Source organism: Hemitrygon akajei, chromosome 20, assembly GCF_048418815.1.
Source record: "Hemitrygon akajei chromosome 20, sHemAka1.3, whole genome shotgun sequence".
Taxonomy (NCBI): domain Eukaryota; kingdom Metazoa; phylum Chordata; class Chondrichthyes; order Myliobatiformes; family Dasyatidae; genus Hemitrygon; species Hemitrygon akajei.
This window is the reverse complement of record NC_133143.1, coordinates 24,002,448-24,018,524: the sequence shown is the minus strand read 5'-3', so window position 1 is coordinate 24,018,524 and position 16,077 is coordinate 24,002,448. Positions and strand designations below refer to the sequence as shown.

The window sequence follows — 16,077 nt, the reverse complement described above, 5'->3', positions numbered from 1 at the left end:
GATTATTGACTTCAGAAGGAGGAAACTGAGGTTCGTGAGTCAGTTCTCATCAAGGGATTAGAGGTGGAGAGAGTCAGCAACTTAAATTCCTTGGTGTTATCATTTCAGAGGATCTATCCTGGGCCCAGCACTTAAGTTGAATTACAAAGAAAGCATGGCAGCACCTCTACTTCCTTAGAAGTTTGCAAAGATTCGGCATGACATCTAAAACTTTGACAAACTTCTATAGATGTGTGGTGGAGAATTTATTGACTGGCTGCAACACAGCATGGTATGGAAACACCTATGCCCTTGAACAGAAAAGTCTACAAAAAGTAGTGGATATGGCCTTGTCTATCATGGGTAAAATCCTGCCCTTCATTGAGCATATATACACTTAGCATTTTCACAGGAAAGCAGCATCCATCATCAAGGACCCCAACTAACCAGGTCATTGGTAGTACCCAGGTACTCTCTTCTCACTGCTGCCGTCAGGAAGGAGGTACAGGAGCCTCAGGACCTACACTGTACCAGGTTCAGAAACAGTTATTATCCCTCAACTATCAGTCTCTTGAACCAGAATGAATAACTTCTCTCACCCCATCACTGAATTATTCCCACAATCTATGGACTCACTTTCAAGGACTCTTCATCTTGTTGATATTTATTGCTTGTTTTTTTTCTCTTTCACATTTTCACAATTAGTTGTCCTTTGCATATTGGTTGTTTGTCCAGTTGAGTGTAGTCTTTAATTGATTCTGTAGTGTTCTTTGGTTTTACTGTGTATGCCTCCAAGAAAATGAATCTCAGGGTTGTATATGGTGACATATGTGTATGTACTTAGATATTAAATTTTATTTTGAACTTTGAACTTGACTGGAATCTGACTGAGGTGGTCTGAATCTTTTGGAGTCTGGCGATGGAAACTGCAGTTGATAAGTCCTCTCAATCAAACGCTTATTCCAGCAAACGTCTTTCACTTGCCTTACAGACTTACACACCCATCTGTTCATATTGATTTCATTGCTAAAACCATGTATGTGGGCAATGTGCATACAAGAAATGCTGCATGGTGATCCAGAATGTTACAGAACAAGTTGCCCTGTGCAGAAATGAGTTTGCCTGGGTGATTCACAGAAGCCTTGTAGTATTTAGTAGAGTGGCTGTGGTGATCCACTGTATACTTGATAACATCACTGAGAGTTCAACCCATGCCACAAAATATGTAGTATACAGCTGTGGTGTAATCAAGAGAGGAGACAGCGTGCAGCTACTTAACAGCTGGGCTGTTTTTCAGCACCCGCTGTTACTGAGACACAATAAACACAATCACCTTTCACATCAACACTCCCATGTTGTGGCTACCCACCATCAGCATCCTCTTGGCCACATTCCAAAAATGCAAGTCAACATAAATATTCCAAACATCATGTCCCTTTCTCAGTCCCAGTATTCTGATGCAATGCAGACTTCCAGGTTGATTAATGCTTAGTGGAACGTTTCTAGCCTTTGATGAGTTGCATTGTAACTTTCCAAAGGAATGCTAGCAATGCACTACATCTCTCTATTCATGGCAGCAAGCAGGTTGAGCTGATTGTTGGGTATTGCAAAGTGTCTATAGTTGGACCTGTAAGACTTCCCTACTGACAGGCTGCTGATTTGAGGTCTTTTCTTTTGCAGCATGACTTAGAAATCTGTTGGAGGTCAATTTGTTGGTCTACCGTGATATCCATCAAATTCCATTCATCACTGGTTTCCAGAGTCATAATGAAGCACCCCAAGCTTGAATTGCAACAAACTTGCCAAGGCACCAAACATTTCATCGTGCATATATATCCATTAACCATTATTGTTGGGCATCAAAGTACATCAGACCTCAAGCCCCCAAAGAGGCTAGCAAGTCCACTGATTTCTTGCCACCTGCTGGTCAATTTTTGGGATGACTTATTGTGTGCCATCCCATCATCTTACTAATGTACAGTGTCATTGTGTATGGCTCAATTGTTAAATGATGGGATGATATGAATTTATTATCACTGTCTTCTTCCTCTTCTACCACAAATTGCCTGGGTTGCTATTCTTGAATATCTAAAAAGGTAAAAGCAAAATTGTGGGTTTTTTTGTGGAATAGGGCAAAATAAAATGAGCTTAAATTGTGTTGTGTGGAACTGGCGAATTAGAAGAGTTTGTAAGGGAGAAGTGGCTGTAAAAAGGGCAACAACACACACAAAATGCTGGTGGAACACAGCAGGCCAGGCAGCATCTATAGGGAGAAGTGCTGTCGACGTTTCGGGCCGAGACCCTTCATCAGGACTGACCGAAAGGAAGGATAGTAAGAGAGCAGTTAGGTATGTTTTCTGTGGTTCCAGCCTCAGCAGCAACAGTGCGTATGCTCCATTGGCGTTATGCTGTTGTTAGTGCTTTGCCCTACCCATTATCTGCTACTGTCTTTGATTGTATAATATCCTTCCACAAGGAGGAAGCTGTTAGTATGGTATCTGTGATGTAGTATCAGTAATGTATCATTTAGCTTTGAACAGCCTCTAGTATTTATTTATGTGTGCATGCTGTGACTTGTGGTTGTCAGATTTGAAGCAATTGCTAAGTGTGGATGTGGGCTACTCTCCTGCCTATGAATGATTTGCGGGTCACTGAGTTTCAGAATACTTGTATCTCCTTTTGAAGAAGTGTGAACTGTTTTTAAGTGGCTAGCTTAAAGTGTTTGAAAGCTCCATCTGTGGTGATATGCCGTCTGGATCTGAACCAATGAGCATGAATAAATTAAGGATTGTGATTTTTTTTTTTAACCATTCCACTTTTGGAGGCCCTCTAGTTTAATATCATCCCCCCAAATGCCCACCACAGAATGTTAAAACACGCACGATTGTGCTTGCTGTTTTTCCTTTGAAGACCATAGATTTGTATTTAATGCCATGCATTTCCCCTGTCTAGTCCTGAAGAAGGGCCTTGGCCCAAAATGTCAGCTATCTATTAATTTCCGTAGATGCAACCAGACCTGCTGAGTTCCTCTAGCATTTTGTGTGTGTGGTGTTCTGGGTTTCCAGCATCTGCAGACTTTCTTGTGTTTATGCATTTATCCTGCTCAGTAAAACAAAAGTCATCGGTACTGGCAGAGTAATGGAAGTGAACTATCACGGGAAAGTAAAAGTTTTTTGCTATTTTTTTACTTGAAATGTAAGTAGGGAATCCATGTTCTGGTATTTCATTAGTCAGTCTTGCTGAAAGGCAGAAAACAGTGTTGTGGTTTCTTGTACACAGAGTATTTCCAGTAATTACAAGATCTTTCCAAAAGATGTTGTCTCTTGAAATCAACAAAGTACTCCCTGTATTTGTTCTTTGTACACAGTTACTAGATAAATATCAGAGAAGAGGAAATGTTAAAAACATTCTCCTTCCAAAGCAGTTGTGTTTAAGTTGCATATGTGGATTGAATAAATGGAAGCAGCATTGTGGTATAAGGTTTTCACAACATTATAAAAGATGGTAGAAGATACCCTTTATCAAACAATGTTGTTGGACAATCTTTTCCCTGTTAGTAGTCTTATTTACTGAGAGCTTTTTACATTTTCCTTTTACCAGACTGCTACAAGTTTTAAAATGTGCCTGGACAATTGGAACATTCAAACTGGAGCTTGGCTAAAGAGGTAAGCAAAGTACAGTAGCTCACCAATGCAAGCCAACTCAAGATAGTCCAGCTGGCTTCAAGTTCAATTCAAATAATACAGGTCCTGTGGTGATATATATATATTGCACTTCATATAACAAATGTGATCCAGATCCAATAAGTTGTGGAAAAACATCACCTTATTATCTACATAAGATCATTTAAATTTGGAAATAAAGTTCCAATGTTAATGAAATATTGACTTCTTGTCACTATTCTGGTTTCAATGTTTATATCTAAAAGACTACCACAAAGTAGTTGTGCTCTAAGGCTGCCAGTGGGAAAAATAGTTGATTGTGGTACTCATTCAAGGTAATTTTTCCTTAGGGTCTTCATTGAGGACCTGATTTTTCTTATAGTAGAAAGGCAATGTGATAGCGTAACATTGACAAGAAAACCTGTTTATCAGAAGGAACAAGGGAAAACATTATCTGAATGGCACAATTCAGTCATGAGTGCAGGATTTTTTGGAGATTATATACACTGAAAGTTGCAAAGCAGGTCAGTTAAATGATGAAGAGAGTAGATGGATTCGTAGGTTGCAACAATATAGATTATCTTTGATTTGGCCACAACTGGAGCACAGATGACTCCTTTGCTACAGGGGAGGGTGTGGTGGGGGTTGGTGGCAGGTGTTGCATGCATGGAAAGTGGTCCATGTCAGGATTTTCCAAAACACCATATTATCTGTGCTGGTGTCAAGAAAAGTGAGTGAAAGATGTGTGTGTTTATTTGCTTTGTTTTCACATAAATTTCATACCTCATATTTTGGATTGTGATTTGTTAATTCTGTAAGAGCAGATTTCTATTGCCCAAACAGCTATAACTTGAGAGTTGCCAGTAATATGTGCAGTTTTGGGTATCATAGTCTAGTGAATGTCTTGCAGAGGGTGTAGAAGAAATTTGCTGTAACAATTTATGAGATAAGGGAACTTCGCCACATGTACAGACTAGAGAGGCTGGGGTTGTGTTTGAGGTTGTCTTTTAAATCAATCCTTCAATTGCTTTCTTTGATGTCCCTGGTTCCAGTGGTCCTCTGCAAAAACTCCATAAAGGTGCTGGTGTGGTGAGCAGGATTTGCCTATATGGATTACATATATCCTGTCCAGTGCAACTGTGCCCTCAGGATTATGGTCTCAATGCTAACTAGACTAGCCTTGTCCAGCACTTCCTAGTTTGTCACCTTGTATTGCTATTTAATGCCCATGAGTGACTGTGAAGGTCTCATGTTGAAACACTTGAGCTGTTTGATGTGTTTCCTGGTCTCAGAGCCATACAAAATGCTAGTCAGTATGATTGCTTTGTATTTTTGATCTTAGTTGACATTGACATTTCTGTAGCTTGTCACTTGCGACTGACCAGACTTGCTGATTCAAGCCACATGTCAAGAGAGCCAGCAGAAGAACTTGAAAAGGTACTTGAAATGATCGACTATCTTCAGGCCAGTACCCTTGATGCTTTTCCTGAAAGGATGAGCCACAGAGCCTGGAGCAGTTGGGTACAAGACCTCAATCTTGTGGAGACTGAGCTTAATAATCAAAGAATCGTGAGACTTCAGCAAGCTTGTCCACAAAGGTCAACCACTGTATATGCTGTAAGCATGTAGTCATGAACAAAAGTGCCTCTATGATTCATCTCTCAAGATCCTTCATCCTTGCCTTCAGTCTCTGGAGGTCGAAGAGCACAATGTCTAGTCTGTATCTGAAGTTACACTCCTCTTTGAAGGACACGGAAAGCATGGTTCAGGAAACATGAGAAAAACAGGCTAGACAAGACTGGAGCAAGTACACAGCCTTGTTTCACGCTATTGGAAATGTCAAATGTTGTTGAAGTGTCACCGCTAGACAGGATTAGACCCAGCATGCCATCGTGAAAGAGGCAAACGATCTGGATGAGTCTTCTAGGACAGCCAGGCTTTGCAATGATGACCCAGGGTATTGCCCTTTTAATATATCGAAGGATTTTGTTAGAAAAATGAAGATTTCCTAGAGATCCACATTTTGCTCAGTGTTTCTTTCTCGAACCTTTCGAACCAAGAAGGCTTTGTCAACAGTACTGTGTGCTTATCTGAAGCCACATTCAGTCTTGGCAGCACTTCCTCTGAAACAGAGCTAAAGAGGCAGTTGAGAATGATCTGTGTAAGAATCTTCCCAGCAATGGATATGAGGGAAATACTTCAATCATTGACAAAGTCTGACTTGTTGTCTTCATTTTTGAAAAGGAAGAGAACAGTACCATCTTGAAAGTCTTATTACAGATTGTCTTCCAGGTAAATGCTGGTTGGGATGTGATGGAGTGCATCCAGAGTCTCAGGACTAGCTACTTCAAAGAGTTCGGCAGAAAGGCCGTCCATGGCCGGTCTGATTAATTGCTTTCTTGACCTTGCCCTGACTTGGGAGGGTGGGGAGAATCAGTCAGGCTCATCCAGCGTTGGCTTCTGTTCCTGTCCAGCTGTACCTTTTGTTCTCGACTGCTTAAAAGGTTTTACTGCCAGCCATGGTCTACTCTCCAGATCTTTAGAGTGGGCAATGTTTGGGACTTTTTTTGTAGTCACTCTCTCTTGCTAGGGTAAGCAGTGCTTTCCCTATAAAGGGCTCCACAGTCAACTGGGCATCTGGGTGGACTAGTTTCAAGGAGGGTGACTAGTGGTCCACCAGCCACCTACATTCAACTTTGGAGCTGCAACACCCATGGTAACCTCTACCTGTTACTTCACAAACACGAGGAAATCTGCAGATGCTGGAAATTCAAGCTTCACCCTTCCCCTATCTCCACAATCCATGAACTTGGCAGAAAGAAAAGAGATGTAAATGTAAAGTAGAAATGCAGAGTTGCAGAAAAACTGTGGATGAAAGAAATTAAGGTGGAGAAGCTGTTGTACTGGAGCGACCTCACCTTCTGGGCCTCCAGAAACATTCTGAACTAGTATGACTGGTTACTTCTATGGGTACAGTGGTTGGCCATGTTATTTTCTGTGTTCATGAACACGAGATTCTGCAGATGCTGGAAACCCAAGAGCAACACGCAAAAAGTGCTGGAAGAGCTCAGTGGTCAGGGAGCATCTGTGGAAATCAATGAGGTTGAGACCCTTAAAAACTCCTGGAAAGCAAGGGGGAAGATGCCAGAATAAGAAGGTGGGGTGAGAGGAAGGAGGACAAGCTTAGGAGGTGATATGTGAAGCAAGATTGGTGGGGGAGGGGGAATGAAGTAAGAAGCTGAATGTGATAGGTGGAAGAGGCAAAGTGCTGGAGAAAAAGGAATCTAATAGGAGAGGAGAGTGAACAATGGAAGAAAGGGAAGGAGGAGGGGTACAATGAAGATGTGATAGGCAGGTGAGAAGAAAAGGTCAGAGTGGGGAATTGAATAAGAGGGAAGGGTGAGAGGAGAAAAATTACCAGAAGATGAAGAAATTGATGTTCATGCTGTTAGGTTGGAGGCTACCCAGATGAAATCTGAGGCGTTGCTCCTGCAATCTGAGAGTGGCCTCATCAATGCAGAAGAGACTGACATGTCAGATTGGGAGTGGGTCCAATGTAGAGAAGGCAGCACTGGATGCCTTGGGATTGGCCACTGTCATATGCAATCATACACTATTCGGTCCCTGAATGGAGGTGAAAGAGGAGGTGAACGGGCAGGTGTAGCACTTCTGCCACTTACAGGGATGAGTGGCGGGAGGGAGATTAGTGAGGAGAGACAAATGGACAAGGGAATCAAGAAGGGAGTGAACCCTGTGGAAAGTGAGGGGGGTTGTGGTAAAGGTGTTTGCTGGTAGGGTCTGGTTGAAGAAAGCAGATGTTGTGAAGAATGATGCGTTGGTAGTGGAGACTCATGGGGTGGTTGATGCGAACAAGAGGAACTATCCGTGTTAAGGCAGCAGGAACATAGGATGTCTGTAAAATGGAGGAGATCTGGGTGAGGGTAGCATCAATGGTGGAGGAAGGGGAACCCCATTCTTTGAAGAAGGAGGACATCTTTAATGTCCCAGATCGGAAAACCTCATCCTTGAAAAGTGCAGGGAAGATGAAGGAACTGAGAAAAGTGAATGGCATTTTACAGGAGACAGGGTGGGAAGAAGTAAAGTCAAGATAGCCATAGGAATTGGTAGGTTTATAAAAGATATTGGTAGACGGTTTGTCTTCAGAGATGGTGACAGAGAGATCAAGAAAGAGGAGAAAGATATCCAGAATGGACCAAGTAAATTTAAGGATAGGGTGGAAGGTAGGGGCAAAGTTGATGAAATTGATGAGTTCATCGTGGGTGCAAGAAGCAGCACCGATGCAGTCGTTGGTGTAGTGGAGGAAGAATTGGGGAGCATTACCAGGGAAGGCTTGGAACGTGGATAGTTCCACGTAATGAAAAAGAAGGCAGGCATAGCTAGTGCCCATGAGGGTGCTTATGGCTACACCTTGAGTTTGGGGAAAGTGGGAGACGCTGAAAGAGAAATTGTTGAGGATGAGGACCAGTTCCACCAGATGGAGGAGGGTGGTGGTGGAGGGGAACTGGTTGGGTTTGTTGTTCTCTGTGCTCAGACATGGCCTTGTGCACTTCATTGTTCACAATGCACCACTGGATGACCTTCCTGATGATTTAATCATCCTGTTGATTTCCTCCACCCAGTCAACTTTGCTTGTTAGGTTGAACAAATCCCTATCTCACCAAGGGTTTGATACCCATTGGCTACCCTCACCTGGCTTAGCCAGCCCTGTCAATCCTTTTACCTGGGGTATGGTCACTGTCAGATGCAATCAGCTTCTTGGAGCCATAGTGAGAGATGTGGGGGACAAGCAGCCCTGATAGGGGCATTACAACCCCCTTCCACCACCTGCACCCAGTGTAAGGTACTTACACCTACTTGAGCACCTCATACACACCATGCGATGTGACTGAGCCAGCCACAAATATTATGGCGAGAAAAGCAAGTCAGAGTCCAGGTATCTTTCACTTACCTCACAACTTTCCAATGCTTTTACAGCATCAGCAATGCTGTAAACTGGACATTTAACATACCAATCTGCATGTCTTTGAGGTGTCTGAGCCAACCAGAGTACCCAGGGAAACTCATAAGGAGGAGCACATGCAAGCTCCTTATACACATCAGAAGTCGAGATTAAACATGAGTCTCTTCTAGTGCTGTGAGGCAGCAGTTCCCTGATGTAACAAAGGTGAATGCTGACACTTTTTCTGATACCCTGCAAAATCTGTGCAAGTAGATTTGTTAAAAGTGCTTTCCTTTATGAAGTTATTGCAATAAATTTTAATAAATGTTTATTACTCTAATTGAGCAGATAGGTCATCTTGTCAGGGAAAATGTAACCAAAGATTGATTAGATCAAGTGATCAAATATTTATTGTTAGGGAATAAGGGCTGCTTGCAATGTTAAGAAAATGTTTGGTTACATTTAAATGCATTCGAGGACAGAGAACGAAATGAGGAAGTTCCAGTTGGTATTAAGAATCAGTTAAATGGAATAGATTGGTGCGTTTTCCAGAATGAACACGGTGTGCCACGGTCTCACTAAATTATCCATCCATTAGTAACTAATACCCTTCTGATAAATTAACATAGATTACTGAGAAGGATTTCATGCAATATTTAATACATGTCAACGTGCTGATTTATGTGATACAGTATCCTATCTTTGGATATGTCATTTTAAAGGTCTGTGCTGGTGGCATGTTAGGCAGCAGGTGATTGATGACTCTTTTATGGTTGTTTGATTTCACCTTCTGTTCACTTCAATGTAAAGGACAAAAGGACAGGATTATAATGGCGGATTAACTTGCGAGATATGTGGTACCTTTGCTGTATAGAATTTAGTTTACATGGTTATCTACAAAATCAGTCATTACATTTTAAACTTGTCTCATTAGAGTTGTTCCAAGGACAGTGAAAAATAATTTTTAGTTGTATATTTATATTCATTGTGTCTATTATGCGTATGAATGAGTAACTTCCAATTTGGTAGTACAGAATTTGATCAGGTATATGCCATTCTGGGTCATCCTACCATGCAAGTTTAAACAACTTTTAGTCTTTTGACAGTCAGCACAAAGAACTAACTTGATTGGAAATAATGCAGAACAAATCAAATTTTTTTCATCTTTTTCTAATGTTGTCCATTTCTGCTTTCTTTAGTGTTTGCTACAACCGGGCTCCCTACTTCCCTACTGCTCTAACATTTATACTTTCAGCCTTGTGGCACGGTGTGTACCCTGGCTATTACTTCACTTTTGTAACTGCAATCCCCATCACGCTGGCCGCAAGAGCGGTGAGTATCAATCCATGTGCAAAAGATGGTTTGCTACTGCTTGGTATCATTTCTTAAACAACTGAACTGGAAGGCACTCAATGTTTTTTAACTTTCAAAAGTAATTCACAATTTCTTTGTTAACCACTTTTTTTTGACATATTGTGTGCAGACGCTTTCGATTATGTAAAATCACAGAAAATTCACAACAGAGAAGACTCGTGGCAGTAGGAAAGAGTTTTCTAATCTAATCCCAGTGTCATCCACTTAGCCTGGCAGGTCAAATACATATCCAAGTATTGTTTCAATATGCCTTTCCCATCCTCTGAGTGTGTAAAAGAGCCCGACAAGCCTCTGCATGAACAAAAAATGTTTTATTCGACTACTACCTTCCTAATTTTCCTCTCATGGCAATATTGGAGCAACACAGTAGTGCAGATGGTAGAGCTGTTATCTCACAGCTCCAGCGAACCTGTTACATTCTCGACCTCTAGCTTCCTTTGTGTGGAGTTTGCAAGTTTTCCCTGTCACCTCGTGGTTTTCCTCTACTTTTATGGCTTCCTTCTGTGTTCCAACAAGATATGAGCTAGTGGGTTAATTGGAATTGTAAATTGACTCTTATGTGTAGTTCAATGGTAGCATCTGGGAAGGGAGATGGGGAGGGGTGGTAAGGGATAATAGAAAGGAATGTATAGAGAATTAGTGTTGATGAGTGTTTTGTGATCCACACAGAAATCCTCAGAGCTGAAGGATCAATTTCTATGTTGTATCCCTCCAATCTAATCAGTCCTTTCCAGTAATTTTGTGACTAGAGTTATGAGCAGTTGAAGTCCGTGGCAGTTACAGCAGTCTCCCAGCTCTCCTGTGCCTCAAGTTCTACAGGCTAGTTTTTTAAAAATCCATTGTTGACTTGTCCTGATATTTTAATGCTCTGTGTGCATATAGTTCAAAGTCCATCAGTTCTTCTATATCACTCAATAACCTTTCATTTACTAAAATAGCATTATATTGCTATTTTTCTTTGCAGCTGACCAACCCATTCATTCTTCCTGCAGTCCAAATTTCTGTGTCATCAACAAACTTTTATTTTGTATTATGCTTCATTTGTCTAAATGATTAATGTTTATCTTGCCAAGAGGCAGTGTATAGATGAGAAACGGGGAGCTAATGCAAGGTTGTGTGAATGGGAGATACTGATTACAATTATTAACTTTTTGAATATTTGTTCATCCTGTTTGTTATTAAGCTGCAGGTCACTTGTTATACATAACTGAAAACTGTATGGCTATTTGGCCCAACTGATCCATGCTGGTGTATATATTCCTCAGAGCATCCTTCCACTCCTCTTTGTCTAACCATTCCAGCAGATACAGTTATCCTTCTCTCGATCTTGTTTATCTAGCTCCCCTCAGCACCTTTGTGATCTGTCTCAAAATTCTATGTTATAGGTACCTGTGAATAATGACAGAAATCCTTGTTAGGTTTGATAGTGACTCGTACAGTATATTTATGGTCCTTTGTTCTGCTGTTCTCAACAGGTGGAAATATTTTCTTTCTGTCTGTGATATTCAAACTCTTTCATAATCTTAGACATTAATCAGATGATTTATTAGTCATATTTCTGAGAAAAACAACCTGAACTTATTTGCATTTTATCTAATCAGCAAGACTTCTTAATTCTGATATCATTCTAGTTATCTTGCACCTTTTCTGATGTCTTTATTTCAATGGACTTTGAAAGTAACATTGCAAGTTCTGTTTTTCTATAAATTTTCATTATTCTATTTATGCATTCATGAGTGAGTCAGGATTACTGAAGTTCACTGCGGCTTTTCAACATATGCATTTCATTACTTGAATGGGCAGTTTACAACTGATGGTGATGTCAGAATAATTGGAACTGTCGATGGATGCTGGAACATTAAAAATGGAGAAAAAGAAAACTTTTCTCATTGTCTAGATACTTGTTCTACTGATGGGAGACATGAAAACATTCTTCCATTTGATTGTATCTCTGGCTGTACTGGCTACAATATCACTGTCAATTGTAATGAAGCTCTCTCGTGTGAATTTTCTGTTATTGTCAGTTTGAAGTTAATTAGAGTGAAAACAGTAGTTGCCTTGGTGTTCTGTATGCGGTACCATCTAACACAAATGACGGCGATTTCTTAGGTGTAGTGATTTCCATCTAGACAGATTTACTGATTTATGTAATCTCATGAACTAATTGTTTTCATTTTCATTTCCCAATTACCAAAGAATAGCCTGGCTCTGGAAAAATTCTCTGGATTAAAAGTTAAACTGGTCTTGTAATGAGGAGTGGATTTCATGTTACAAGTGTTATAAATATTTTACAATCTCTGCTTTACCATATTTGCTATTGTTCCAGTATAGAAATTTAAATATGTAGTGCTGGTTTGTGGTAATATGTGACTTGAAGGTCACTCTAATTTTCTGTGCACAGTGGCAATTACCATGCCTACCCTGAAGAAATTACCAGGTGAGTTTCCAATGAAGTCAGTACTCGGGCAGTGCAATTCGCCTCAAGCACCAAATTGGTGAGTGGATTAGCCCAACGTATCCCCTCTGGTTAACCAGATTATATTACCAATCCAATATGAAACTCAGCAGTGTAGCTATTTGCTTTTCTGAATGTAACCAGCATCTGGAGGGTTACCCTATCAGCACTGCTTGGTTGCTGATTGATTCCTGCTGGCTGTTGCTTCAGTTGAATAGTTTTGAAAGTTTGATGTTTTTAGAATCCTTCAAAGTTGCTAAAATCTACAGGTATGCTGTTGTGTGATGTTGGGATGGAGGCTGGTGAGTATACTGTAAGTTAGCTGAATGCTTACACCATCAACACCTTATAAGTCAGAAGTAAATTATGGGATAAGGAGTAACAAAATGGAGTTTTAGATATGAGAATGCTGTGTCTTTTGTTATTCCATCACCCAATTTGCCATAATTTTAGCAGTGTCCTTATAAATAAGGTCATTAAATCAGATGTGTTTCACTCTCAGTTGGTTGTTTTTGCCTCCTTTGATGAACCACCTAGCTGTAAAAGCTAGGGGAACATGTACTGTGAATGTTGCATGCTTGGATGCTACACTGGTCAATGTGAGATACTGGTGTAAAGGTTGCAGTTATTCCTGAGCATTGCAGGGAGAGATGGACCTTTCAGTATAGGGATGAGTTCTCATTGAAGAAGATTATGGTGGACAAGATTCATTGAATAGAGCCTGAGACTAGTACTGCTGTTGGCAGGGCATCAGTTTGGAAGTTATAGTTACCGGTATTGACTCTGATTATATGTCTAAGACCTTTTGAACATGTAATTCTCTCTGTGTCCTATATTTTTCCCACTGTCTTCTGGGGACTTGTCAGGGGAACCTTGTGCTCCGAGTGAAACAGCACACCTACTTTCTTCTCCATCCCCTTTACCAAGGATTTAGCACTTCATATTTATAGCCCATTCGTTTTTGTTTAACTATCTTTCTTTAATGAATTGAAAGGCAGAATGAACTCCCAATCTCTATCCAACATCTGTTCCAGGTGAAATCCCTTTAAGACCTGCAGCCTGACTTTAATTGATTCTGGCTATTTATGAATGTGAACCACCTGTTGTGCTTTGCAGCAACCGTCATTGATGTGATTAGTTTTGCCTTCCATACACCACTCAAACAAATCAGCTGACATTAGGAATTTGTGAGGTAAATCCACATTGCAATCCCTGTGTCCATTTTCAGCTCTCAACCTACCACAACAGGAGTCAGTGACTCAGTGGCAAACTGAATTTACTGGCATAACAGTCAAAGAACTCTTTGGCTTCATGGAGCTCATAATACATGGGTTGAATCAGGATGAGGAGATGGTATTTGAGTTACTGACATGCAAAGGTTTTTGTAAACTGAAGCACGTTACATTATAAACAGATTCTGTTAAATGAGCTGTTAATGGAAAGAACTAAAAGATATTTTTAGATGTGCCATGCCTATTTTAAGGCTTTTATAATTAAAAGTATCGAAGTCATTTATTGAATATAACCTATTGCCTTAAGATGTTCAGTGTTATAAAATCTTCTGATCTTAGCTTTAGTTTGAGATGCTTCTGGAAGTTTAGTCACATGATTTGTGTATGTGCTGGTGGAGGTTGGGTGCCTGCAGCTGAATTTCTTTACTCATGATTTCATGTCAGCTATATACAAAAGGCGGGGGGAAAAAAAGTAAAGCTGCAAGCTTATGAGGGTGGAGCAAAAATCCAAATTGCAGGAAACCAGAGGTGAAAAAAAATTGGATTCTGCAGTTAGTTAACTAGGAGCATTCATAGCTTCAGGCTTTGAGCAGTAATACCACTAATTACCAAGATTCCTATAGCCAAGAAAAGTACAATAATAGACAATTAGTGACAGGCATGATTGGATATTGTGCTTATATCTCAGTACAATCAGGCTTCTAGTTATGTGCCATTTTTAATAACCTGTTTGGCTCAATTTTTCTAGAGATTGTATTGCACTGTTTAACATGCGCTGGCACCAGGCTGCTTGCCAGCTTAGCACTGTGTGCTAATTGTAGCTTTCAAGAAGCAATAATTGTGCCATTTGTTGGATGGGCACATAAGTGGGAAATCGAAAGCTTGGGAGCCCAGGCAATAAATAAAAACAGCCTGTGCCACTTAAAGCTCACCCTCACTCATTATGCAGTCACCACATCGTGTCTGAAGCAACAGCTGGCAGTCTTTCCAAAGCCTGAGGCATGGGGAACTATGAAGTATGCACAACACAGTTGAAATCAGTGTGCAAGCTGCATCATATCTCACACACACTTTCCAAGCATTATACTTGAGGCCGTAGTGGGAGAGAGATGTCATGAATCTACTGAATTCCAGAAAAGCAAAATTTAATAGGTAGATACTCCACTTCCAGTACATAATAAATATTTATGTGGAAGCACAAGAGGAAGGCAGAAAAAGTTTACAAAGATGACACCAGGAATGCAAGGAATGTAAACCTGAGTGTTTGCCCCTGTGATTCTATGGCATACATTGAGACCTTCAGCAACACGTTGAACCAATTTGGCATCTCTTTTGTGACTGTGCAACATTTTATGAGGCATTGGCCAAGAACTGTAATCAAATAACTCTGCTTCTTTCAATGCCATGCAAAGAAAAGGGTACAGTACTGGGATGTGAAAGGTGAAGAGAGATGCAGGCAGTTGGGATTAGTGTAGATAGGCATTGCGGTCAGCATGGATGAGGAGGGCCAAAAGTCCTGTTCCTGTGCTGTACATTTCTATGATTCTGTATAGCCAAGCTTGTCACCTCCCATCATATGAGCCACAAGCGATGCTGCCTTTCACATTGGGATCATTATTTTTGAAGAAAGGTATCAATTTCTTGATATAGAAAACTGCTTTGGAAGATTTGTACTGAGCAGTTTTGGTGGTGTTGGTAATGATGTGTCAGTATAGCTTCTTGTTCCTCTTATTAATTGTGTTGCTCAAACTTAAGGTTTCTGAACTCTATGGTTACTCATCAATGTTATCCTGACCTATTGTCTCATCTTTGACATTGTCTTAGACCTTAAGACCATACGACATAGGAGCAGAATTAAGTCGTTTGGCCTATCGAGTCTACTTCACCATTCAAACATGGCTGATCGTTTTTTTTCCCCTCCTCAGTCCCACTCCCCGTCCTTTTCCTTGTAACCTTTGATGCCATGGCCAATCAAGAACCTATCAATCTCGGCCTTAAATACACCCAACGACCTGGCCTCCACAACTGCCTGTGGTAACAAATTCCACAAATTCACCACTCTCTGGCTAAAGAAGTTTCTCCGCATCTCTATTTTAAATGTCCTTTTGTCCTAGACCCCCACCATGGGAAATGTCCTTTCCAAATCTATTCTGTCTAGGCCTTTCAACATTCGAAGGGTTTCAATGAGATCACCCTCATCCTTCTAAATTCCAATGAGTATAGGCACAGAGCTATCAAACGTTCCTCATATGATAATCCTGAATCATCCTTGTGAACCTCCTCTGAACCCTCTCGAATGCCAGCACATCTTTTCTTAGATAAGGAGCCCAGAACTGTTCACAATACTCAAGGCGAGACCTCACCAGTGCCTTATAAAGCCTCAGCATCACATCCCTGTTCTTGTATTCTAGACCA

The 16,077-nt window shown here is 40.7% G+C and overlaps 1 protein-coding gene across 1 annotated transcript in view; it reads left to right on the top strand.

Moving 5' to 3' along the window:
* The window catches only part of LOC140713648 (lysophospholipid acyltransferase 1-like), a 113,844-nt gene that overhangs the window by 80,900 nt on the left and 16,867 nt on the right, over positions 1-16,077 (top strand). The window contains exons 10-11 of the mRNA XM_073024015.1: positions 3,580-3,644; positions 9,801-9,933. Of these exons, the coding sequence (XP_072880116.1) occupies positions 3,580-3,644; positions 9,801-9,933 (198 nt within the window). The remainder of the gene's footprint in view (positions 1-3,579; positions 3,645-9,800; positions 9,934-16,077) is intronic.